The 27,193-nt window shown below is 43.2% G+C and overlaps 1 protein-coding gene across 1 annotated transcript in view; it reads left to right on the top strand.

Annotated features, from left to right (window-relative positions):
- Nucleotides 1-115: 115 nt before the first annotated feature.
- The window catches only part of CLYBL (citramalyl-CoA lyase), a 296,263-nt gene continuing 269,185 nt past the window's right edge, over nucleotides 116-27,193 (top strand). The window contains exons 1-2 of the mRNA XM_049701197.1: nucleotides 116-712; nucleotides 1,978-2,031. Coding sequence (XP_049557154.1) covers nucleotides 1,985-2,031 — 47 coding nt within the window. The 5' untranslated portion in view covers nucleotides 116-712; nucleotides 1,978-1,984. The remainder of the gene's footprint in view (nucleotides 713-1,977; nucleotides 2,032-27,193) is intronic.

The raw sequence follows: 27,193 nt of genomic DNA, 5'->3' as shown, positions 1-27,193 counted from the left end.
TTACCAATGGTGTTTTTAATGATTTATACTATTATATCAGATTTTACTGATTTTTGCTAATGTAATACTTTCTGAGTTTTGAGCAAAATGAAATTCCAGTCTCCTGGGCTTTGTAACAAAACTAAAATTTTTCACTATTAGGCAGTAACAGAAATTTTAATCATGCATATCTAGCCAGATAAATTATGTAAGTATAGTAGTTAATATGAGCCTTACTGCATTACCATTAAGAATTTCATATTTTTTACCTGTTTTTCAAAATACAGTATTTTTTATTTTTTTAAAAAATCAGTTTTTATGATCTGTACATTAACAATGACTAGCAATTCTTCTTCTTTATGATTACATTGTCTTAATTTGGATTTCCTAGAGTTAAGAAATAACCGTTTTGCAGCATGTTGACTGGGACTGTCTCATGTACAGCAGTAAACTAAGCAGGTGGGGCTGGGTTAGCCGCACTGTGGAAAGTTCCCTGTTTCCTGCTTCCGCAGTGCTCGGGTGGAAGGAGCTGGGGACTCAGAATCCATCCCGTGGTTCTGCGGCTGAGCCAGGGCCCTGCCACAGGGTCACCTCTCAGTGGCCATCACCACCATGACTCCTCTGCCCTGGATGATGTGGCTTTGGAGAACTGGCCGACTCCTTGAGGAGGGACATGTTGAGAAACTGTTGAAGCTGCAGAACCAAGGTCACAAGGACATCAAGAAAGCAGATGGTAAGGACTGGGGACACCTGAGTGCCGTGGGAAAGTGTGGATCAGTTACATTTCCAGTAAATTGCATGTCAGTAATTGCACAAACTAGCTGCCATCAAAAATGACTCTCCCCCTCCCCCATTCATATGACTTCCTTGAGACCCATTACGTGAATTTATCAGAGAACTGGGCAGTCAACCTGTGCAGGATGGGGGCCCAGAAATCTGGTGTTTTTGACAAACACACCCTGGGAGGCAGTGACAACTGGAGCTGAGGTTCAGGCTGGCTTCCCTAGAGCTATGGGAGTGGCTTTGGACCATCACCAATGCAGTGTTGCATCATTGGGTTACCTTTGACCATTCTAGAGGGAGTGCACCCACCCTTGTAAACCTGCGGTGTATGTCCCTTCCAATATAAAGCCTTTGACTAAAGTATTCCTTTTCCGTCCTCAGAATTCATAATAATATTTTCAGTACTGATGTTGATGTTTGACAGTTCTATTATTGTCTTAAATATTACTCAAATTATTGTATAACTTTGCAGGCTTATCCTTCCAAATAGATCACACACTTCTCAAGGGCAGGAACCATTACTTGTATCATCTTCGGTTCAGGCCCGCGGCATAACAGGACTTTTGCATGTCGTAGGCGTATATTTGTCGTTTGAAACTAAGAATTAAGTGATACTGATTTTAAATATTTAAATTATTTGATATAATGATATAAAGACACTATTTCAGTATTTTGTTTAGCTCTCAGATTCCAGAATGTGGGGTTTTGATTCTGTAAAATTTTGCATTTTAATGTGCTTCCAGCAACATCGTCTTGTACACTTGTTCTATGTTCATTGACAGTTGTTAAAACAAATCAGCACTGGCAGAACTTGGCCAGCTTCTCTCTACACTTAGTTTGAACTGTTACCCATGGAACCAGCTCAGACATAAAGCTACAAAGAGGCTAATTGAAATCAGAATGCTGGGTCATTTCTCATTCAAATAAAACAGATGGCCCTCCTTGCCACACTTCTGTCAAATTTGGGGGGAAATGATTAAATGCATTTTTAACTCCCACACATGGTTACTCTGCTCCTCAAAGGAATTATACACAGCAATTGAAATGCGGGGGGTGCAGGAGGGAGGGCTTTTTTAAATAGCAGAGCTTGTTTCCCTTTATTTTGAAGGTTTAAGAAAAAGCACTTTAACAGGGATAGTCTGTATTCACAGTTTCAGTTTAGATTCTGAATATTTAATTTTCACTTACTTTAATACAAATTTTTCTTTGGAATAGGTAATCCATGCACATGGTAAACAGTTCAAAATGGACAAGAGAATATAGAGAAAAGTAAGTCTGCTTTTATCCTCAGTCACTGACTTTTCTCCCCTGGAGACAATCATTGTTAACGGTTTCTTTCCAGAAACTGAAACTTCGTTTTTAATTTACCTACCTGAAACCTCTTTTTTGATTCCTATTTAACTGACAATAGTATCTGGAAAAAAAAATAGTATCTGGTTTCAGAATTGGCGTGAGAGTTTTAAGAAAGCAGCTGTGGGGTTTGTATTTTTCTTGGGCTGGGTATGTTTGGTATATTAGTACAAAGCATCACTGTTACAAAAGTCACCTCGTTGACATTTAATAAATCTGTAAAGTGGTACAGACCACCTCTTAGGATCTGTCTGGGGAAAGAAACTTGAAGAGAAAATTCTCTTGTCCCATAGCTGAGTAGTTGCTCCAGCTCAACTGCCCAGAGACAGTACACAATGACAAGAGATGTAGTAAAAGATCCCAGCTCATGGAGGCAGCATCTGATTCCACGAATTGCTATGCAGAAATGTGGCCCCTTGTTACTGATCTCTGGAAAAGGGACTTAAAAACAACCTGATGCCTGGCTAAAATGTGCACTTGTGCACACACACCCACGTGCACCGTTTGCCTCAGGAGCTGGGTGCCCGTCCTCGGCTTTCTCTCCACCTACCCTCCCCACCCAGTCTTATCAAAGCTTAATTTCAGAAGAAGCCACAATGTGGTTTATTTCTACCTCAGGTGTGAATTTTGTTTGTTTGTTTTTACATCCATGTCAGGGTGGTTGCATTTTTAACCATGTAACAGTGAAATGAGCTTTGTTTCCCAGGGGAAAAAAAATCCAAGGATCGGTGTGAACAGCTGGGGAGTAGTTCCTTCTCGGCACCTCGTCGTTGCTCCCCCAAGGTGGCTGACTTCACGCTCTGGAGCAGCCCCTCCGGGGTTTGAAGGGACTCCCCGTGTCCTCCCTCACTGTCCTAGGCTGTGGCCGGAAGCCCAGGTGCACAGGTGCCTCAGACACACTCCCAGCTCAGACTCCAGGTTCTGGCAATTCCCCAGGCTCACCCTGCTGCGCCCTGGCCTCCTAGGATGGTCCCAGGAAGCTGTGGCGACCCCCACCAACCAAAGCCCAAGGTGCTGCTGGTGAAATGCGCCCCGAGGGAAGGAAGCGCAGACCCTACACAGTGCCCATGAGCTGCCCTCTTCCACTGGAAGATGCAGCCTACCTTTCAGAGCTGTGAAAAATCTGTAAAGTCCCCTTTGATCCCATCTGACTTGCACTTACATTCAAATATTTACTCTTCAGACTGCTATGAGGTATGTGCGAGTAAACGTATGTGAAATTCTGTCAGCAAATGATGAAAGGCTAAACGGGAGTTGGGTACGGATGTCATTTTACGTTAAGCCACAGTTCCTCTGGTCCTCTCAATGTTCTAGTTACTCAAACAGAGTGGTTTGGCATTGCAATCTTTATCCTGATTTCACCAGCTTCTCTAGATGTTCTATGTGTGCGTTATCCAGAGTAGCATATTACTCTTTATTTTCTTAAAATCGTAACGTGGCTGCTATAGGAAGGAGAGAAATTGCTGGAAGATGTGAGCGTTGCGGGGAGATGGGGGCCCCATATACCCTGATCCTGCTTCCGGCAAGAAGAAGCTAACCTGTGGTGCGTTCTGAGGGTTTCAGTTGCCAACTGGGCGGTGGAGGCGAGCCCCAGGGCACTTGAGTGAAGGCAAGGAATGGTGGTGGAAACCACTGGAGATTGACACAGCAATGTTCATTGACTGGGGCCTGCTGATGGAGGAGCCCAATCTGCTGGCTTTCTGGTGAACAGAAAACATGAATAAAATACAGGAGAGGGTGTGGCAGTTGAACGGCAACTGTCTTTGAGACAGAAAAAGGCGGGGAGGAAAAGGGAGCACAGTGACTTGCTCTCCGTTTATGGAGCCTGACTCCCGTCATCCTGCCACTTGCACTGTGAACTGCAGGGCAGCTCAAGGTGTCGCCCTTGGCTCATGCCTTTACTATCCTTGTCTGCACCGGGCAGGGCAAGAAGCTGAAGTTCCACTAGTCTGTGAGCACCCTGTAAACACTGAAGGGGCAAGACTCAAGTAGGTGGGATGCCAAGGGATGTGGTGGGAGGGAAGTTCCAGAACCCTCCGACTGGGCACCCGGCAGTCCTCAGGGAGATGACCTGTCCCACAAACTCCCTCTTCAAGTAGAATTTGATGAGGCCCTCAGCCAAAGGCAGGTCTTAGAAGCTGCCCAGGGCCTTGATGAAAGAACAGCTGAGCCAGGCCTAGCCTCCTGGTAGTGTGTGGTTGAAGGAACACCCCAGACAGACTTCTCCCACATCTGGAGGCTGCAGAGCAGTGTCCCCCAGGCCCATCCTGCTGACAAACAGGGCTTCTGACATGTGGTGCCCACGAGGGCACAGAAGATCTGTTTTGTAGTTTCTTAGGATTTCTGGCGGGTTCTGAGGTTTGGCTGGACTTTGGCAACCAGTTATTTCCTGAGGAAGGATGGTCCAAGCACTTGTCTACTTAGCCTAGAAATGTAGGGCTTTCTAGAGAATAAATAAAACGTCTTCCTTGGCCTTCCCTCGTGGCGCAGTGGTTAAGAATCCTCCTGCCAGTGCAGGGGACACGGATTTAAGCCCTGGTCCGGGAAGATCCCACATGCCGCGGAGCAACTAAGCCCATGCACCACAACTGCTGAGCCTGCGCTGTAGAGCCCGCGAGCCACAACTACTGGAGCCTGCTTACTGCAACTGCTGAAGCTCGTGTGCTCTGGGGCCTGTGCTCCACAACAAGAGAAGCCACCGCAATGAGAAACCCGCGCACCACAATGAAGAGTAGCCCCCGCTCACCGCAACTAGAGAAAGCCCAGGGGCAGCAACGAAGACCCAACACAGCCAAAAATAAATAGAATAAATTTATTTTTTTTTAAAAAAAGTCCTCCTTTTCCCCTTCTCTGACCTTCTCCCTTCCCACTCACACCCAGCAGAAGCACCAGAATTCCTCAACTGGCAAAGAATTGAAGCACATTTCTCTAATGAGGACCAGGACCCAGGTCTCTATGTCTTTCTTTTTTTTAAAGAATAATTTCTTTTTTCTTTCTTTATCTCTCTCTGTCTCTCTTTTGAGAGAATTGTAAATTTATATGCAGTCGTAAAACACAGCACAGATGGACCCCACGTACCCTTTGCCCAGTTCCCCCCCAGTGATAACATCTTGCAAAACCATAGCACAATATCAAAATCAGGACATTGACATTGATACATGAAGGTACAGAACATTTCCATCACCACAAGGATCCCTCAGGTTGGCCTTGTATAGCTATCCTCACCTCCTGCGTCCTCCTCCCACCATTAATCCATTCTCCATTTCTGTAATTCTGTCATGTCAAGAATATCATTTAAATGGACTCAAGCAGTATGTCACCTTTGGGACTGGCTTTCTTCACTCAGTATAAGTCTCTGAAGATTCATCCCGGTTGTATTGTGCATCAGCAGTTCACTCTTTTTATCGCTGAGAAAGTTCCAGAGGGTGGATGTTCCAGAGTTTGTTACCCACATTGAAGGACATTGGGGTTATTTCCAGTTTGGGGCTAATACGAATAGAGCCTCTCTGAACATTTTTATACAGGTTTTTTTGTGAACATAAGTTTTCGTTTCTCTGGGATAAATGCCCAAGAATGAAATCACAGGGTCAAATGGTTTAGTTTTTTTGTTTTTTTTTTTAATGGTTTAGTTTTATAAGAAACTGCTAAACTGTTTTACAGAGTGGATGTACCATTTTACATTCCCACTGGGAACATATGAAAGGTCCAGTTTCTCCACATTTTCACCAGCATTTGCTGGTGTCACTATTGTTTTATGTTCTGATAGGTATGTAGTGACATCTTTTTTTGTATTTATTTTATTTAATTTATATTTTTGGCTGCATCGGGTCTTCATTGCGGTGCGCGGGCTTCTCTGTAGTTGTGGCGTGTGAGTTTTCTCTCTCTAATTGTGGCACGTGGGCTCCAGGGCATGTGGGTTCTGCAGTTATGCACAGGCTCCAGAGCACGTGGGCTCTGTAGTTTGCGGCACGCAGCCTCTCTTGTTGAGACGCATGAGCTCAGTAGTTGCGGCGCACGGGCTTAGTTGCCCCGCGGCATGTGGGATCTTAGTTCCCCGACCAGGGATCGAACCCGCGTCCCCTGCATTGGAAGGCAGATTCTTTACCACTGGACCACCAGGGAAGTCCCTGTAGTGACATCTTATTGTGGTTTTAATTGGTATTTTCCCTACGGCTGCTGATAATGGATATCTTTTCATGTGCTTATTTGCCATCGTTGGTGAAATGTCTGTTCATGTCTGTTGCCCATTTGCGAATTGGATTGTTTTTTACTGTTGAGTTCAGCTCTCCTTTTTTATAACATGAATCTATGTCAGATTGCAGGGTGGAGATGGGGTGGGGTGGGGGGGAGTTCTGAAGTTAACCCAGTAATCCTGTTGGTCTTTGCTCATTCCCTGGATCTCTCAGCCAAGGATTATTAGCAAGTGGCGGGGGGCCATTGCGTTTGAACCCTTATTTTCTGCTCTGAATGGGGTGACAGCTGCCTATAGGATGAGAGCCTTTCCTACCTGTATTCACAGCAGCTTAGAAGCAGGGATGAACATCTTTCCTCCAACCTGCTATCTGAGGGGACGAAATGAAGGAGGGGAGAAATTGTTTCATAGTGACTGGCTCCTTGATCTCCCTCTGTGACTGCCAGACCCAACAAGTCTTAAATCAGTGCCTCTCAAATTTCCACGTGCGTGTGAATCACCTGGAGATCTTAAGATGCAGATTCTGATTCAGCGGGCCTGGAATGGGTCCAGAGATTCTGCACATCTCACCAGCTCCAGGTGATGCCCATGTTTGAGTACTCAGGAAGGGCCTAAAGAGACCCTCCGTCTCACAGAAGAGGAAACTGAAGCCCCAGTAAGTTAAGCAGTTTACCCCAAATCACAAAGTCCACAACCAGCTTCCTTCCCACCCCCATTACCACCTTCGCTGGCAGCATCCTGACATTCTTCTTAGGAAGCAGCCAGAAAACCCTGTCCTGGGATGCAGTTGAGTCAGTAAGTTAATGAAATTTCCTTCTAGGGATTTCTGCAGTTTTGGTTTGGTCTTAAGTGGTTTTTTGTCCACTAAGCAGATTCCAGGCTATGTCAATAAAAGTGCTCACCTATTCCATAAGCCCAATTTCATCAAACCAGCAGAGTAAAAACTTTCAGGGTTGGGACTTCCCTGGTGGACCAGTGGTTAAGGCTCCGCATTTGCAATTCAGGGGGCACAGGTTCTATCCCTGGTCGGGGAACTAAGATCCCACGTGCCACATGGTGCAGTCAAATAAAAAATAAATAAATAAACAAAAAACTTTCAGTGTGTGTGAGAGTGATATGCTGGCAATCTGGTTCAACCCTGAACCAGCTGTTTAGGGCTGACTTATGTCCCCCCCACCAATCCATATGTTGAAGTTCTAACCCCCAGTACCTCAGAATGTGACTGTATTTGGACATAGGTCCTTTAAAGAGGTAATTAAGTTAAATGAGGTCATTAGGGTGGGCCCTAATCCAATATAACTGGTGTCCTTATAAGAACAGGATATGAGAACACAGACACACCCAGAGGGAAGACAGTCATTTAGAAGCCAAGGAGAGAGGCCTCAGGAGAAACCAAACCTGTCAACACCTTGATCTTGGACTTATGGCCTCAAAACTGTAGGGTATTAATTTCTATTTTTTAAGCCACCCAGTTTGTGATATTTTGTTATGGCAGCCGTACAAAACTAATATACCAGCTAATAGGATGGGGAGCGAGGGGAGGTAGCAAGCATTCCTTGGCATGTGCTGCAGGAAAGTATGCTGGAGGGCAGCCATCTTTCAGCAGCAGGATGCCAGGTTGCAGATCCTAGTTTGTGAGAAGATGAGGGCAAGCCAAAGTGGAATTCCTAGTCTTCAAACTGCACACACTGCCCCAGTGAGAGAGCTTTTAAAACTTCTTCTGGCCAAGTAATTTAAAAAGAAGAGAAAAAATGCATAGCAGCATTATTCACATTAGCCAAAAGGCGGAAACAACCTAAATGATCACCAACAGATGAACAGATAAACAGAATGTGGTATATTCATACCATGGAATATTCAGTCTTAAAAAGGAAGGAAATTAAGACACATGCTACAACATGGACAGACCTTGAAGACACTATGTTCAGTGAAATAAGCCTGTCACAGAAGGACAAATATTGTATGATTTCATTAATATGAGGTACCTAGAGTAGTCAAATTCATAGAGACAGAAAGTAGGGTAGGACTTAACAGGGGTGGGAGTTATCGTTTAATGGCTACAGAGTTGGTGTTTGGGAAGATGAAAAAAATTTTAGGTATAGATAGTGATGATATTTATACAGTATTTTTAATGTATTTAACGCCACTAAACTGTACTCTTAAAAATGATAGCTATCATGTTATATATTCTACCACAGTTTCACCAGTTTGGCATAAATCTAAAATTAAAAATTTTTTTTCTCAAAAAGGAAAGAAAAAAATACCCTTGAGGAGTTGTACTCAGTTTCAACCTCTTAGTTAGGCAGAGGGTCTTGCTGGGAAAGGAAAAAGGAATTTTGGATCTTGGGGATGGAGGGGTGGGTTCAGACCCTGGTAGGGTCTCTAGAGAGGACATTTATGTAGCCTTGGGTCAGCAAGATGAGGAAAGTTAGGGTGTTAGGAGGTTAGAGAAAAGAGAATCGGAAAGGTCCAATGACAGACTTCACTGCTTTTGAATTTTTTCCCCAACAGGTTACTTTCTCATCCCTCCCCAACACTGGCTTGATTTTCTCCATAGTTACTACGTCTATGTTGAAACTTTGAGACTCCAGGCATCCATGCCATCCTCACTTTACTCCTATTTACCTCTTTAACTGTTAAAGTGTAATATCCTGAAAGGTAAAATGTGACTCAGACAAATATAAACTGCTTGCATGTTAAAGATTTTAGTTAACTTATTAATTAGTGAAAGAACAAATAAGAGGCTATAACCAGGTCAAATGAGATTGAGACTTACAGGGATTTATATTCTCTACTGGATAAGATTCTTCTGCGTTACTGTGAACAGGACTCATTGGCATTGCTAGAGACAGGAAACGTCTCTACAAGTTTACTTCTATCTCTACAGAAGTGTATACTAGTCCAATCAAAGACAGTCAGAGGTGCACACACCCTTATAGGATCTGGTACTCCTTTATGGTCAGGGGAAAACACCCCAGCATTTTATTGGAAGGATACTAATAATCTCTTTTGCCCATTTCCAAATCTTTAACAATTTTCCTAGCATATCTGTTTTGCAATGTGTAAGTGGGTCCATGAAAGTCTCCTTGAGTTTGCACCCAACTTTATGGGTCAAACCCCTGCAGGTCTGGTCCACGCTGTCTTTCCTGGGCTGAGCTAAAGTCATCCTATTAGCCGACCTCCTTCCAAGGCCACTTGAGCCCCCCTTGAGCCCCATCCAAATCCCTGGGGACCCACTATTACTTGGTGCCTGAGGAAAAACACAGACTCTCTGCCAACATTCCAGCATTTTCTGCGTCAGCATTTGCCACTTTGTCTTGTTTAATCTACTTGCAAAAACACTGAACGTGGTCCCAGCCTGAGCACCCACAGCTGTCCCTCAGGCTCTGCATCCACTGCCTCGGTTCCTAGTTGGGAAAACCAGTATCTGCTCCTTTAGTAAAATACTTTCTCACTCTTTCTGTGGCATAGGCAGATAACTGCTCACAATGGGGCAGAAAAAGGATTTAGCAAAATAAACATATTTAACAATATTTGAAAATTTATGCAGTTTAAGTGCCTATTATATGTTAGGCTTTATTACAAGAGCTTAGATAGATTTTTTTTTAAAGGATCAACCTTCCCCCAACTAATGGGGATAAATCCAGGAAAGCAGGTAATTGGCACACTAATGATCTGAGACGTGCCACGACTATATATGGCCTTCTGATGTGCCCATCTCGTAAAGGCTTGTCACTTTGCCCAGAGTCCCCATAGCCGTAAGCTCTTCAAGAGAACAGTCTGTGGGTTACCCCAAGTACCTATTTTTTGCACAGGAATGACTTGTTGGGACAAGCAATTGCCACATGGGCAGGGTCTTCCCAGTCTCAGCTTGGATATTTTTGTTCATAGTTGTATCAGTTAACATGCTTTTGGGAAAACCTGGGTTTTTTGTTTGTTTGTTTTTGATTTTAGATAAATTTGGCTGCGCCAGGCCTTAGTTGTGGCGTGTGGGATCTTTAGTTGCAACATGTGGGATCTAGTTCCCTGAGCAGGGATTGAACCCAGGCCCCCTGCATTAGGAGCGCAGAGTCTTAACCACTGGACTGCCAGGGAAATCCTGGGAAAACTTGGGTTTCATCAGGAAAGAGTAAAGGGTCCTGGGTAGATAATATGGGTTAATTGTGTCCTCCCAGAAAAGACATGTTGAAGTCCTACCCACCCCCCTCCCCCTTCCCTCTACCTCAGAATGTGACCTTATTTAGAAATAGGGTCCTTGCAGATGGAATTAGTTAAGACGAGGACATACTGGCGTTAGGTGGGCCCTAATCCAGTATGACTGGTGTCTTCATAAGAGGAGGAGAGTGCCATGTGAGGGCAGAGACACACAGGGAGATGCCACGTGATGACTAAGAGCCACTGGGGTGATGATGTCTGCTGCGAGCCAGCGAATGCGGAGGATGGCCAGCAAATCTCGAGAAGATGGGAGAGGTGAGGAAAGACCCTCCCCTACATGTTTCAGAGGGGGTGTGGCCCTATTGACACCTTGATTTGGGCTTTGTTCTGTTTTGTTTTGGCCGTGCTGCACAGCTTGCAGGATCTTAGTTCCCCGACCAGGGATCGAACCTGGGCCCTCCACAGTGGAAGCACGGAGTCCTAACCACTGGACCGCCAGGGAAGTCCCCCTGTTGTTTTAAGCCACCTGTTTTGTGTTAATTTGCTATGGCAACTCTAGGAAACTAAACGGTAGGCAACCAATAACTTCCCATATTCAGCAAGTAATGAAATGTGCTCTAAAGTGGGGACAGAATTGAAATTAAAATGTCCATCTGAGGGAGCTGTAGAGCCTTTGCTTCCTCGTTCCTATTTTGACCTCTAACCTGGATGATGGACAAATGATAGCTGTTTTCAAGGGGTGACTCTCTTAATCACCTTTCAAAGTGATTTTGCTTATTTTCAGTTTCTGTTCTATTGAAATGTGGATTCAGACCACGAATGCCTTTATCGCACTGAACGCTTTTGACCTGAGGGTTTGGTTAAAAGTGCAGGATGCTGAGGGTGACAAACGCTGACTGACCCGCTAACCCACTGCGACTGTCCTAGTCAGGGCTGGGCACTGGGGCAGTGTGATTGATGACAGCTTTAATGAAGAGGGCTCACCCACGCTGCCTGCAGCTTTTGACAATGGGGTATTCCCAGGGGACAGGAATAGCTTTTTTGGTATTTTTTCAGGGGACAGGAAGCCACCAATCTGCTATTCTCTGGAAATCACTATCTGAACTGACAGCATAGACATTTCCTCAATCTGTCCAGTACTTCACGCCAAGCCTCTGAGGTATTTGATTTCCTTAGCCATTCACTTCTTCTTGAAACTCTGGTGGCTCTCAGTGTGGTTCCCCAGTCAGCAACAGCAGCATCACTTGAGAACTTGTTAGAACTGCATATTTTCAGGCCTGGACCCAGACCTGCTGGATCAGAAACTGCAGCGGGTGGGGAGGTACCCAGCAAGATGAGGTTGAACAAGCCATTGAGGTGATTCTGATGCTGTCTGAGAACCAGAGCTTGAATCTACTGGCATCTGCTCAGTGCCTTGTCTTAAGGCACTTACCTGCCTTTCTAGCTGCTTCTTTACTGTGTCCCGTCCTGGCTCATTCTTCCTTTATCCCCCTGCTAGTGTGTGTGTGCGTGTGCGTGCATGTGTGTGTGTGTGTGCATTCATGCACATGTTCAGCAGACATCCAGGGAAGGGTCTCCTATGGCCAGTTTGGCAGATGGATCTAGACAAGCCTGAAGCTCTGTTGGGATGTTGTTAAGCCCCTTCAGGTTGTAAGGAGCGAAGACCCTTTCAGGTTTTTTTCAGGTTTTTTTCAGGTGGCAGCACTTATTGTAAAGACCATGATCATAAGCATCTCCTACTACAGTCAGGGGGGAAAAAGCTATATAAAGCTATTTCTATGAGAGAGTGACAGAGACAGAATGAATGAGTGAAGTGAAGCAATGGGAAGTAGGAGAGACAGGAAGTCACCTCAGCATCTAGGCTCCCTGGAGTCATGGCACGTTCTTCACGACAAGCAGGAGCCCCCAGCCGCTCCAGCTGCCCAGCACGGGGTGTCCTTTGCTGCTGGCTCTATGGGAACTCCACTCCCGATAACGGGGCTTTGCTACATCTCTGCTGCTTCTGTGACTCTCTCTCCTTCTCTTCAATGCCACTGCCTACCCCTAGGCGTGATTGCCATGAGGGATCTGCAAATTGGCTTTTCTTGTTTTCTTTCAGTTCTGGCTGCGCATACCACGTTCCTGTCTGTCTCACACTAAAAGAGCCCACAGAGAGGGACTACCGGGTCTCCAGGGTCACGGTGTCAGTAGAGAGACCCCCAGCTTTGGGTGGAGGCTTGCTGTGGCCGGTCTCGAGGTATAGCTCTTGCTGGAGTGCCTGTCCCTGGCTGGTCAGCTGTGGCCAGGACACATGGAGGTGCAGGCGAGAAAGTGCTCGGTGTTGGGGGGTTCGCAAGGGGGTTGTAGGTGTGATAAGGTGCTCAGGTGACGTCAGACCCCTCGCTGGGTTAGAAGAGAGGTCTCGGAGGAAGATAGATCTAGAAGGCATGACCGAGTAAGTGGGTGGTAGTTAAGAGTCTCCTGTGTGGTAACATTGCCCAAGGAAGGTGCTGTAGAAGGGAGCCTAGGATCCACTGGGGAGGGGATGGTGGAGGGCCATTAACATACGGGAGCCAGCATTTGTTGAGCGCCTACTATTTGCCAGGCCCTATGCTTTGATGCTTTACATAAATTACCATATTTATTCTTTAAAAGAATCTGTGACCTGCGTATCAACATCATTATTCCCCAATTTACAGATGAGAAGGCTGACCAAGGCTCACAAAGATTACGATCACCAGACTTGTAACTGACAGAGCTGAGACTTCAAAGCAGTTTTGTCCAACTCCAACATGGTAGCTCTTGCTACCGTATAGAACCATATTGGCTTCGAAAGGAATGGTCTGAAACATGGTAGGTATCAGGGAGAAGGAATTAAGAGAGAAGAGGTCTGAAAGATGACTTTTGGACAGTTAGGAATTTATCAATGAAGTTTCTGATTGCAATGGATCAAGAAGACAAAGGAGACAGTGAAAGTCAGCTGTGAAGGGTGAGAAGCATGGAAAGGCTTGTGCTGTGCTGTTTCCTGCTTTACTGTGCGAAGGGTCCAGTTGGAAGAGAAACCACACCAGTAATTTGAACGGGGAAAATTTAGCATAGAGATGACTAAATTGCTAAGAGAGAATTAACTGTAAAGAGAACTCTAAAGACACAGGAATCACAGCTATAGGGAGAAAGCACTACCTCTAGAGCAGAGGCAAATTATCCAAGGAAGACATACAGGTTAAGAACTCATTGGGGAGGGTATGATCGAGGCCACTGGATGGGGTAGCATTTTGCTGGGGTGCTTGGATCCCCCTGGCAAAGCAGTTAGGGTGCTGGTGAAATACCCTGGGAGGCCACTGCTGGAGTGACAGTGAAACTTCTCAGACTGTGTATGTCACTGGGTCTCCCGCTGGCCCCACTGGCTTTTACACTGTAGCAACAAGAAAAAAGACACTGAAACTAGGGGGAAAAAAGTCCCTTTCACCTGCAGTGTCCTTCCCATCCCTGCTACTGATAAAACTTACCATTGGGACAGGAGGCAAAGGAGACATGTTTACAGGGTTCCAGCTCCTGTGTCACAGGGCAGGGCAAAGTAAGGTGGATTTGGAGCCCTGAGAGGCAATAAATCGATAGCTGGCACAAATGGGATATACTGCAATGGAAGAACCAGTGAAGTCACATATTTATCGAATGAAAGTTCATTCATATTAGAGCTCCAGTGGTAAGACTCTATGGCGAGCTCTCAAACCATCTCTAGTCCTGTCCCTTCACTCAAGTTCCCCTCCAGTCTGGAAGCTGCCACCACTTTCTCTGATGAAAGTTCACACCCATATGTTTGGAATTCAGGTACCAGAATTTAGCTAATTCCACTAGTATCATCTGTATATGTAAGACCCTTCTCTTATTTTTTTCTTTATTTCCAAACCTCACTCCCATTCCCACTTTACTCCATCCTCCTGTAATATGTTTGGTGTATGTCCTTGAATATGTCCATATGTACATAATTCTGAAAAATACAGGCATATACTTATATATACATATATATATATACACACACACACACACACACACACACACACATACACACATCCCTACATATATACATACATACAGTATTGGGCTATGGGTCTCATTCTCTTTTCATTTTTCTCTCCTCCACAGCATGACCTACCCATGCAGCTATACATACCTCTTGTTCATTACTAACTGCTGCATAGCCCCCAACAGATTGCCCTTCCCTTTGATGTTACTAGGTTGTCGCCAACAGCCTGCTCCCACAAACTGCTGGGATGAGCATCCTTATCTACCTCCTCTTACGGACCTGGGTAAACTTCTGAGTTGCACCCAGGCATGGGATTGCTGGGTCATGGGGTGTACACATAGGAATTTTACTGAGTTCTGCTGAGCTGCTTTCCGGAAGATAGCATAGTCTACGCTCCCATCTGCATTGCATGCTAATTTCCATCTCCCTACACCGTTCTCAGCAATTGCTATCATCTGACTTTCTAATTTTTCCTGTGTTGTGGGTGTAAAGGGGAATCTCGTTTTACATAATTTGCATTTCTCTAACTGTGAATCCTTTGTCAGTGTCTTGCCTCATCCTGTACCTGCTGCCTCCACACGTGTTCTGGGCTCATCACCTGACAGGCGGATTACTATACTATCTCTCCCCCATCTCATCCATCCTGTACACAGCCACACGTTAAACTCCCTAAAGTATAGGTTCTTAAAAAAATTTTTAATGATTTTTATTTTGGTTAAAGGTGTGTATCAGTTTGTATTAGTACAATGATGCAGCACAGCAGAGCCTTCCAAAACTCAGGGGTGTAACACGATGGGTACTTATTAGTGGCAAGCGTTTATATGTCTGCTGAGGTTCAGCCAGTCTGGACTGGGCTGGGGGCTCTGCTTTCTGCTGGGGCAGGTTTGTTTCTACTGCAGGTCTGTGGGGAAGCTCTGTTCCACGGGTCCTTCCTCCCCCTCCGCCTCTTCCTGGTGGGCTTTGCCAGGGTGTGCTCTTCTCACAATGATGCAGAAAGATGTGAGGCCTCACGAGGCCTAGAGCTGGAACTGATACACTGTCGTCATTGGCCAAGCGCAAAGTCAAGGGACAAGGAGAGATACTGTACCTACTCTGAGCCTATGGAAAGGTGTAAATGTAGAGAGGGGGGAGAACTGGAGTCAACCCAATCCACTGCACAGAGAGTCAAGTCTAGACTCTACTGCCTGGATTTCAAAGTCTTCCACTGTCTGGTCTCACTCCAACCATCCAACCCAAGCCTCTCCCTTTGGGCTATTCATCTGGGACACATGAGTTCATGGACCTTGGGAATCTTATAGAAACCAAACAAGACTGGGCAATTCCAGGCAGCAAACTATATTCCAACTGCAGGCCAAACTTAGCCTGCCCCCTGCTTCTTTCCCACCACACACAAAAAAGGGGGGAATTTTATGGGCCCACTTGCTATTGGTAGGTTTTACAAAATAAACAGATGTTAAACAATTTTTCCTCTAGGAAATAAACTAAGCCAGAGATCTTCTTTATGATTTTTTTTTTTTTTTAGTTCTTTGGGGAAAAAGAAATCTCAAGGAATTATTTTCTCAATAAACAGTAGCAACAGTTTATTTTTGTTGGATTGACTTAAATCCTCCCCCACTTTCTTTTTTTGGGTTGAGAAATTGACTACAGAAATGAGAAGGAGATCATTTTTTATTCTTTTTGTGTGTGTGGTTTCTCTGGCTGGAAAAGAAAAGCTCTGCATTCTTTCTGTATTCGGTGCACTTCAAAGTTATAAAAATTTAGATAAAGTACATCAAGGTTATGGTTGTTCTAGATTTCAGTCTATTTATAACTTCCTCATATTTCACATTTGTTTGACCTCAGGTTAAAGGAATGCTTTTGAAAAGAATAACGATTTGATCCTAGCAATGGATGTAGCAAAAATACTGGGGTCAATAAGTTAAATTAAAAGGCTTAAAATAAAAAAAGAAGAAGAAAAAGAAGAAGCAAAAACTAGATTTCGCAAACTTTAAGCTTAGGATTGCATGACAATAGGAGAATTTCCTAGCTGTGTTCCTATAAAAATTTTACAGTGTGAAAAATATTTTTCAAAGTTTACCAGAGTAAAAAAATTTGAATTAGAAAAAAGTAATTTTCTAATACTCTGAACTCATTTTCACAGCTTACATGGGGTCTCTCTCTGGATTTGTCTTTGGTATTTTTATATATGTATTTTGTTTGATTTTTTTTTCCACAAAAGTATGAGTATCTCCATGTGGGTTGGAGAGTTACCATATTAACTAAACTATATGTTTCAGTGATTTACTGAGAGGAAAAACACAAGTTTTAAAACAATCTATATGTGATGTTATTTTTAAGATATATGTGTATGTGTGTGTGTGTCTATCTATATAAGTTAATTTTCCGTTTCTGGAGAGAGAAAAAGAGAGATACACACATACACGCACACACACACAGAGAGAAAAATGCATAAGAACATGTCTATAAGGAAGCCATCAGAATATTAACAATTACCTTTGGGTGTTAACTTCCCTATGTCCCTATTGATTTATTTCCATAAGAAATAAGAACCTATTTCCATAGGTTTCAATTTGTCTATAATGAACATACACTGAATACTAAATGGGATTTTAAAAAGAGAGACAGAGAGACATTTAGCAGTTGGGCATTTTCAACTTCTGGAATCCTAAAACTCCTCTAATTTTGAGAAAACTAATGACAAAACCTTCAGAAGGGGCCTTGTTTGAAGGCTGGAAATCCTATGGCTAGCTGTATTGTTTCATTAAGCAGAAGATTAGAATGAAGAATATTACAGATGGGATCGGATGAGTTTGGATACCAACGATTACGTTCTTCACCAGGCAGGTCCTCATGGATCCCTAGACTAGTATGCAAAGTGCAGAAGTATAGGTGCCTCCCCCTCCAATAAAAAAGTATAGGTGCCCAGAGTTCCCTCGGGGTCTGGGCTAGTGTATCGGTTTCAGGTGCAGCTTACATAGGAGAATAGTCATAAGATCAAGGGTCAGGCAGATCTTGCTAAGTGAGATATTAACTTATGCTTAGAAAATTTTTCTTATGCAGCAACACTTTAAAAAAATAACCACATTCATTGAGATGTTATGGATAAGATTAAATACTAACAATATGCATAGGTTTAGAATTTGGCAGATGACATTTTACTTCTTATAAATCAAAAGGAATGACAGAGCTAATTTAAGTTAGTCTCTATTTGGGTTTCCAATTGTAGTTTGCTAAAATTTAGATATCTAAGAACATTTCACTGCAGAAATGATGATAGTTTATGAACAAGCCAATCCCAAAACTGGTTTTGAGAATCTCCAGTGTGTTAGCTACTGTACCTGTTGCAGGGAATACAGAGACAAATGAAGAGTTCAGCTTGTCACACCTACAAGTTCAAGACGTGCTTTGTCCTTTTGTTTTAAATAATTCTCAGAACAACAAATAAAAACGAGGAAGAGTGATTAGTGAATGTCAGCCACAAGAATAGGCTCTTTGGTTACATGGACCATTTTGACCTGGATCAAGGCCATTTATGCCATCGTGAGCTGGGGTGCAAAGGTTTAGTAAGTGGGGATTAGGAAACTGTTCAGAGCAGTTACATCACATAAAGTCCCAAATGCCCAGTTTATCAGGATGAATCCAAGTTTGGTTCCTGTTGCCAAAAGAAAAGAAAAAATAAAAAGCAACGCACATGTTACTTACAAGCAAACCTTAAAGCATACCATCTATTATCAGCAATAAACAGATTTGATTCTTTTGTAAACGAGACTGTCAGGGCCCAGGGGATTTGTCAGCGTCTGGATAATCCTCAAATCACCTGCCTGCCCTATCAGGGATATTAGGAGACTGTCAGTAATAAGGCTGGTTAGCAATCTTCTTGTCTGGTGCATTAAAGATTATTCCACCAAAGCCAGAGGGTCTTAACCAACCAGCTTTCATTGTATGTTTCAACGTTAGACATTTTATCAAGTCTCCTGTCCATAGAGGCTGTGAAGACTCTGTCAGCTGTGCAAGTCCCTGGGCCCTCACTCTGGGAAACAGGCTGGGACTTTGGGAGTTTTTAATCCAATATGGGATATGAAACAGACACAGAGCTCAGTGGCCACAAAGATGCTAAAATGCATATGGTATCCCACTGTCCACATACAAACACGGTGCAGGGAGCTCTGCATCAGGTTGAGTTAGGGACCCAGGTCTAGCTGGGTGAGACTGTGGTTTCTCTTCTTTTTGCTTTATTGTTCATATGATTTAAATTTAGTGTTTTGAATAAATAATACATATACATGATTCAAAAGTTTTAAAATTGCAAAAGGGATACAGTGAAAACCTTTCCCTTCCCTTTCTCCATTTGCCTTGTTCCTGCCTTCTCCAACAGGTAACCCCTGTCATTAGCAGCATTATTTTATCCTTTCAGAGTTTTAAAATAATTGACTATAAGAAAATATGAAACTTTTTTTTTTTTTTTTTTTTTTGCGGTACGCGGGGCCTCTCACTGTTGTGGCCTCTCCCGTTGCAGAGCACAGGCTCCGGACGCGCAGGCTTAGCAGCCATGGCTCACGGGCCCAGCCGCTCTGCGGCACGTGAGATCTTCCTGGACCGGGGCACGAACCCGTGTCCCCTGCATCGGCAGGCGGACTCTCAACCACTGCGCCACCAGGGAAGCCCTATGAAACATATTTTTATTTTACTCTTCTTTTTACACAAAAGATAGAATATAATACAATTGTTCTGTGCCTTGTCTTTTTTCACTAGCAATGTCTTCTATTATACATAACAAAATAGTTTCTATATTAGTACATTATATTAGTAAAAAGAATAAGGAAATAAAATATTAAGGAAATAATTTATTTCCTTATTCTTTATATGGTTGCATACTTTTCTGTTGTTTCATGTACCATACTCTAAAAAATCGGTTCCCTGGTGATGAACATTTAGATTTTTTTCCCCAATATTTTGTGATAACAAACCATGATATAGGGAATAACCTTGCACATTAGTTCTTTCACGTTATTACTATATACTTTTTTTTTTTAACATCTTTACTGTTTACTTTTCATAGGGCTACCTGGTAGTGGGCAAGACATGGGCCTCTCTCCCTGGCTCCATACGTTAATAACCAAAATTCCTAATAGATTCTTTTTTTTTTTAATTGAAGTATAGTTGGTTTACAATGATGTGTTAGTTTCAGGTATACAGCAAAGTGATTCAGTTTTATATATATATATATATATGTGTGTGTGTGTGTGTGTATATATATATATATTCTTTTTCAGATTCTTTTCCCTTATTGGTTATTGCAGAATATTGAGTATAGTTCCCTGTGCTATACAGTAGGTCCTTTTCGGTTATCTATTTTATATATAGTAGTGTGTATATGTTAATTCCAAACTCCTAATTTATCTCCCCACCATTCCCCTTTGGTAACCATACATTTGTTTTCTATGTCTGTGGGTCTGTTTCTGTTTTGTAAACAAGTTCATTTGTATCATTTTTTTAGATTCCACATATAAGCGATATCATGATATTTGGCTTTCTCTGTCTGGCTTACTTCACTTGGTATGATAATCTCTAGGTCCATCCATGCTGTGGCAAATGGCATTATTTCATTCTTTTTATGGCTGAGTAATATTCCATTGTACATATGTACCACATCTTCTTTATCCATTCCTCCGTCGACGGACATTTAGGTTGCTTCCATGTCTTGGCTGTTGTGAATAGTGCTGCAACAAACATAGGAGTGCATGTATCTTTTCGAATTATAGTTTTCTCCGGATATCCCACTCCAGCAGTGGGATTGCTGGACCTAAAAGACTCTTATAGTAGGCAAATATCTCTTTTATTTCCTCAATGCGTAATTTGTGAAGAGACAGGCAAGGGATCATTTTGAAGCCTGGCTGTAACTCCTGTGCCACCTGCATTCTCACTCTTATCTTCATGTGACTCCTTCATTTCCTCCCATCACTCAAAACTAACAACCTGGGACTGCTTGCTTTTTTTTTTTTTTCTTAATCTCATCATTTTCAGCTGCATTTGAATTGCTATCATTTGTTTTTTCTCAGAGGTAGGGCAAAGTGGTGCTGAAGGATTTCTTACATCTTCTTAGCATGTCAACTTCCCAGCCATTCACTCAACAAATATTTATCTAGCATCTACTGTGTCTCAGGCATCATTTTAGGCATTGAAAATACAGTAGCAAACAAAGTAAACTCAGTTCCCACCCTCATGGGGCTTACATTCTAATGGAAAGCAGCACACCATAAATAAATGAATGGCAGACAATAAGCAAATAAGTGTATAATGTGACTTCAGGCAGTGGTAAGTGCTTGGTGTCTCTTTAATCAGTTCAGGGGTGGAGAGTCCTTTTCAAATGACATACAGAGAAAGGATTCCAATTCTGGCTTGAAAAATTACTTAAGCTGCTCTCTTTAGAAACTTTCAGTCAAGGAGGTTCTGGCCAGAGCAAAAGTTTGTTGATTCTGTCTGACACTAACAGAGACATTTGTGGTCATTTGAACCAACAGTGTCACTTTGGACTTGGAATTGGCGTTAAAAGCGCTCTTTAAGAGCCAGTTTGTCTGTGGAGGTGTGCTTGGGAAGGTTTTCTTTTTACTAGGTGTGTTACCGAAAGTGGGGTCTGGCTGCTCGCCACTCAAAAGCCAATAAAGAGGCAATGTTGGTGGAAAGGAAAGTTTGCTTTATTTCAGAGGCCGGCAACGGGGGCGAGGGGAGGTGTGGACACCTGTCCAAAGGCCGACTCCCCTTCACTGACAGCCAGTGGGCAAGAGCTTTTATAGATGGAGGGAGGAGGCTACATGTAGAAACAGCACAGTCAGCTCTGACGGTCTTCTTGAAATTGGTCATGTGGTGGTCTGACTGGCGTCATCTTGATTGTTTTAAGTACAGTTAGTCTTCCTTTCCGGGGGTCAGTTTTTTCCCATTTCCTTGAGGCCAGTTCTCGGAATTGTGGCAGCTTATGTCATGGCTACAGTCTGGTTGTCATGTAGTTAACTTCTTCCACCTGGTGAGGGTTTCGGTATCTATAAAACAGGTCCTTGACTATGCTAATGACTAAACTATTATTATTCAGTTTTGTTGAACTGTTTTCCTTTGTTTCTGCGTTTCCTCACTTCTCTGATTAAACTTATTTGGCTAAAGTTTTTCCATAGACAAAGGTAGGTGGAGGACGTGAGGGGGAAGGACCACAGGGTCCTGCTCCGTTTCAAGTATATTCATTTCTTGTTGCTGCTGTATTAAATGACCACAACCTTGGTGGCTTAAAACAACACAGCTTTATTATCTTAGGGTTCTGGAGGTCACAAGTCCAAAATAGCTCTCATGGGGTTAAAATCAAGGTGGCGGCAAGGCTGTGTCCCTCCTGGAGGCCGGAGGGGAGAAGCCGTTTCCTCGCCGTCTCCAGCTTCTAGAGGCTGCTTACATTCCTTGCCTTGTGGCCTCTCATCACTCTGACCTTGAGTCCATGTCACATCTTGTTCTGACTCTGATCCTCTTGCTTCCCTGTCCCAAGGACCCTGTGATTACATTGGGCCCACCTACATAATCCAGGATAATCTCCCCATCTCAAGATCCTTATTTCATCAAAACTGCAAAATAACATATTCACAGGTTCTGGAAATTAGCATGCAGACATCTTCTGGGCTATTATTCAGCCCACCATGTAGGCAATTAAGAAACAGCAACTGAAGATAACTTTTAACATATCAAGTAAATTAAAATAACAGGGAAAGTTATGTAAAGCAGCAGCCCCCAACCTTTTTGGCACCAAGGACTGGTTTCGTGGAAGACAATTTTTCCACGGATGGGGGGATGGTTTGGGGATGATTCAAGCGCATTACATTTATTGTGCACTTTATTTCTATCATTATTATGTTGTACTATATAATGAAATAATTATACAACTCACCAGAATGCTGACAGGAGGCGGAGCTCAGGTGGTAATGCAAGTGATGGAGAGCGGCTATAAATACAGATGAAGCTTCGTTTGCTGGCCTGCTGCTCACCTCCTGCTGTGCAGCCCAGTTCCTAACAGGCCACAGACCGCTGCAGGTCTGTGGCCCAGGGGTTGCAGACTCCCTGATGTAAAGGATAATCTTGGCAGAGGATGCCTCAAGATTCAACACTTTGAGTTGGACAAATTAATTCTAAACATCTGCCCTGTGCCAGGATATGTTCCAGGGGCTTGGGATACACCAATGAACAAAACAGGCAAAAATCCCTGTTCTCATAGGACTTACATTCAACAAAGACATTACAAATAAGCCTATTATCTAGTAATTTAGAAATGGATAAGTGCTTTGTAAAAAAGAAAGTGGATCAGGGGAAGGGTCAGGAGAGTCCCGAGAGAGTGTGTGGGAAGCAGGGGGAAACCTGCCTATGCCACTAGGGGGCACTGCAGCACAGTTTTGGAGGCTGAGATTAGAAAAGGATCTTATACAATCAGCATTTGAGAGCCAGAAGGAATTTTAGAGGTCAGCTAGTCTAACTTCCTCAGTTTATAAAGAGAAAGCTAAGGCTCAGAAGGTCCACAATGTGGTCTCTAGTTATTTTGCATTTGGCCTAAATTTGAGAGACAGTCTCCTGTCTCTCCAAGAAAGCCAGACATAGTCATCACCTTATCAAAGGCAGCGCCTGCCAGGAGGTAAGGCTGGGAGGGTTTTGTATCAGAGCAGCAGGAGGGATGGATGATTTCAGAGTGTAGTTCCATCTATGCCACTGTTGAAAAATTATTCCACAGAACCTCTAATATTCCTCTTTCTAAGCGCAACATTCTGAAGTCTTGAATCAGTGACACTGGCCCTCCAGCCTTTGAGACGCAACTTTGGCGAAAATAACCTACATCAGCCAGACACCAAAAGGAAGGGGAAAATGAATTATGATAAAGAGGCTTTGGTGTTTGTAACAAAAGAATAATGCAGCTTCATTTTCCTAACTTATGGCTTTAAATGGTTATTTAAGCTCGAAATGGTTATAGTAAACCATGGTTTGATCAGATATTTTTATCCACTATCTCCTTGGGTGTGACTGTTTCCCAAAACTGTAGTTGTAGTTGAGCCAGTACAAAACCTCAATATTTCGACGATTAACGGTGAGAGTTATTCGAGTTTCATGACATAACACCACGTGGTAACAATGTAACGTGTTTCCACTCAGGAGACGTGTATATTGTAGGGCGACATTGGTTGAGACTTGGGCATTCCTGTGGTTTACAATCTGGAGCAGTGTTCTCTCTGCTTTCTCTGCTTTTCTCCTAACACTTTCAGGCTCACTTTCCACGTCCCGGGAGCTATCCCGTCTCTGCAGAGCCTGCTGGTTTCCCTGACCCTCTCACATAGAGGGAATTGCAGCATCCTTTCTATTTCCATATCCCTTTTCTCCATATCACCAGCAGACCTCAGAACCCACCCATTTTTCCCACTTACACCTGTCTACCTCTTTCATGGATAGCTTCTTTTCAAAATGTCCTTTTTAAAAAATTAAAAACAGAACTACATATGATCCAGCAATTCCACTCCTGTTTGCATTTTCTTATGCAAAGAAAATGAAAACCCTAATTAGAAAAGATATATGCAACCCAATGTTCATAGCAGCATTATTCACAATAGCTAAGATATGGACGCAACCTCAGCGTCCATCAACAGGTGAATGGATAAAGATGTGGTATATACATACAATGGAATATTACTCAGCTATAAAAAAAAAATAAAAAATTGCCTTTTGCAACAACATGGATGGACCTGGAGGGTATTATGCTTAGTGAAGTAAGACAGAGAAAGACAAGTAAATACTGGATGTTTTCATTTATATGTGGAATCTAAAAAATAAAACATGAATGAATATAAGAAAACGGAAACAGACTCATGGATACAGAGAACAAACTAGTGGTTACCAACGGGGAGAAGGAAGGGGGGAGGGGCAAGATAAAGAAAGGGGATTATGAGGTATAAACTACTAGGTATAAAATAAATAACATACAAGGATGTAATGTATGGCACAGGGAATATAACCAATATTTTATAATAACTTTAAATGGAGTGTAATATATAAAATGTTATACACCTGAAACTAACATAATATTATAAATCAACTATACTTCCGTTTGAAGATAAATAAAGATAAAAATAAATAAAATCTTTTTTCTTATTTGGTAAAATATGAACATCATAAAATTCACCGTTTTAACCATATTAAGTGTGCAGCTCAGTGGCATTAAGTACATTCACACTGTTGTGCAACCATCACCACCATCCATTCCCAGAACTGTTTTCATCTTTCAAAACTGAACTCTGTACCCATTAGACACTAACTCTCTATTTCCCCTCCCTCCAGCCCCTGGCAACCCCCATTCTCCTTTATGTCTCTATGAATTTGACTAGGAAACTCATATAAGTGAAATTGTACAGCATCTGTCCTTTTGTGACTTGCTTATTTCACTTAGCATGATGTCCTCAAGGTCCGTCCATGTTGTAGCACGTGACTGAATTTCATTCAGATTAGCTTCTTGAGGTCAGGAATCATGTCGATAAATGTTTGAGTTGAAAAAAATGGGTGGATATCAACGTAATGAGATCTGTAGATAATCTCAAAAGAGAGGAAGTTAACACTGACTGCCCCATGTCAGCAGGGTGAGCACACGTGACCTGCTGCTTCACCTCCACCTTCCAGAGCTCGTGCAAATGTCTCTTGTGAATGACCCCAACCCGGTACCACACAGGCAAGGAAATTATGGGAGAAGTGGTCCTAGCCGAGCTGGGCCGACACTGCGAAAGCCACCACAATGTTATTAGAGTGTATTCCAGACAGGAGAGAGCTTCCATGTTGGCCAGATACAGATAAGAACCAAACTCTCTCTTTACAATTTTACATTTCTGTTAACTGGAAGAATTTTCCACAGATGGTCTCTGGCTCCATGCCTTTCAAACTTTGTTTCTCTTCTACTACTCACACTTCTGGTGCCAGGTGCCCCAGGGGCACATCCTCTGACCTTTGCATCTTTATGCTGGTGAGTCAGCACAGTGGATAGCAGAATTTCTGAAAGCCATTCCTAAACTAGGACTGCTAGTAATAACCAAACATGGAAATGATTGCAAATCACATAAACGTATTCTATTAAATCTAAACCAAATATATCCCAGCTCATCTTCTCCTTGGCCGGACTCCCAAAATACCTGCAGCCACTCCAACGGCACCCAACACAAAGGAAGTCCAAGAGAGGAACAGTTGAAGTAGACGAAGAAAGTGTCTTAACCAATGGTAGTTAAAATATTTTACTTTGGTACAGTTTACAAAAAAAAAAATGCCCTTGTGAACACATTGGTGGGGACTTGGAGGGGACCAGTGCAACTCAGTGGCCCTGAGGCTTAACTGGCTTTGGGTAAATTTGCATCTTGCTCTTTCTATGCAATGTATTATTTGAATTGATTTTTAATTTTTTTTAATAAATGTATTTATTTATTTTTATGCGGTACGCGGGCCTCTCACTGTTGTGGCGTCTCCTGTTGCAGAGCACAGGCTCCAGACGCGCAGGTTCAGTGGCCATGGCTCACGGGCCGAGCCGCTCCGCGGCATGTGGGATCTTCCCGGACCAGGGCACGAACCCGTGTCCCCTGCATCAGCAGGCGGACTCTCAACCACTGCGCCACCAGGGAAGCCCATAAATTTATTTTATTTATTTTACTTTTGGCTGCGTTGGGTTGTTGCTGCGTGCAGGCTTTCTCTAGTTGTGGCGAGCAGGGGCTACTCTTCATTGCGCTGCGCAGGCTTCTCATTGTGGTGGCTTCTCTTGTTGTGGAGCACGGGCTCTAGGCACGCAGGCTTCATTAGTTGTGGCACATGGGCTCAGTAGTTGTGGCTCACAGGCTGTAGAGCGCAGGCTCAGTAGTTGTGGTGCATGGGCTTAGTTGCTCCGTGGTATGTGGGATCTTCCTGGACCAGGGCTTGAACCTGTGTCCTCTGCATTGGCAGGCGGATTCTTTTTTTTTTTTTTTTAAACATCCTTATTGGAGTATAATTGCTTTACAATGGTGTGTTAGTTTCTGCTTTATAACAAAGTGAATCAGTTATACATATACATATATCCCCATATCTCTTCCCTCTTGTGTCTTCCTTCCTCCCACCCTCCCTTTCCCACCCCTCTAGGTGGTCACAAAGCACCGAGCTGATCTCCCTGTGCTATGCGGCTGCTTCTCACTAGCTGTTGGTTTTACATTTGGTAGTGTATATATGTCCATGCCACATTCTCACTTTGTCCCAGCTTACCCTTCCCCCTCCCCATGTCTTCAAGTCCATTCTCTACGTCTGTGTCTTTATTCCTGTCCTGCCCCTAGGTTCTTCATGACCTTTTTTCCTTTTTTTTAGATTCCATATATATGTGTTAGCATATGGTATTTGTTTTTCTCTTTCTGACTTACTTCACTCTGTATGACAGACTCCAGGTCCATCCACCTCACTACAAATAACTCAACTTCATTTCTTTTTATGGCTGAGTAAAATTCCATTGTATATATGTGCCACATCTTTATCCATTCATCTGTCGATGGACACTTAGGTTGCTTCCATGTCCTGGAAGGCGGATTCTTAGCCACTGTGCCACTGCGGAAGCCCAAAAAATAAAAATAAATAAATAAAAGTAAACCTTTAAAAAAACCCCACAAAACCACAGCAGTCCTGGTGAGAATGGGCACAGCTACAATTTCTTCAAGCAGAATCTGAAA

The sequence above is a fragment of the Orcinus orca genome, chromosome 18 (genome assembly GCF_937001465.1).
Source record: "Orcinus orca chromosome 18, mOrcOrc1.1, whole genome shotgun sequence".
Lineage (NCBI taxonomy): Eukaryota > Metazoa > Chordata > Mammalia > Artiodactyla > Delphinidae > Orcinus > Orcinus orca.
The sequence above is the reverse complement of the archived record's forward strand: the minus strand, read 5'-3'. Positions and strand labels throughout refer to the sequence as shown.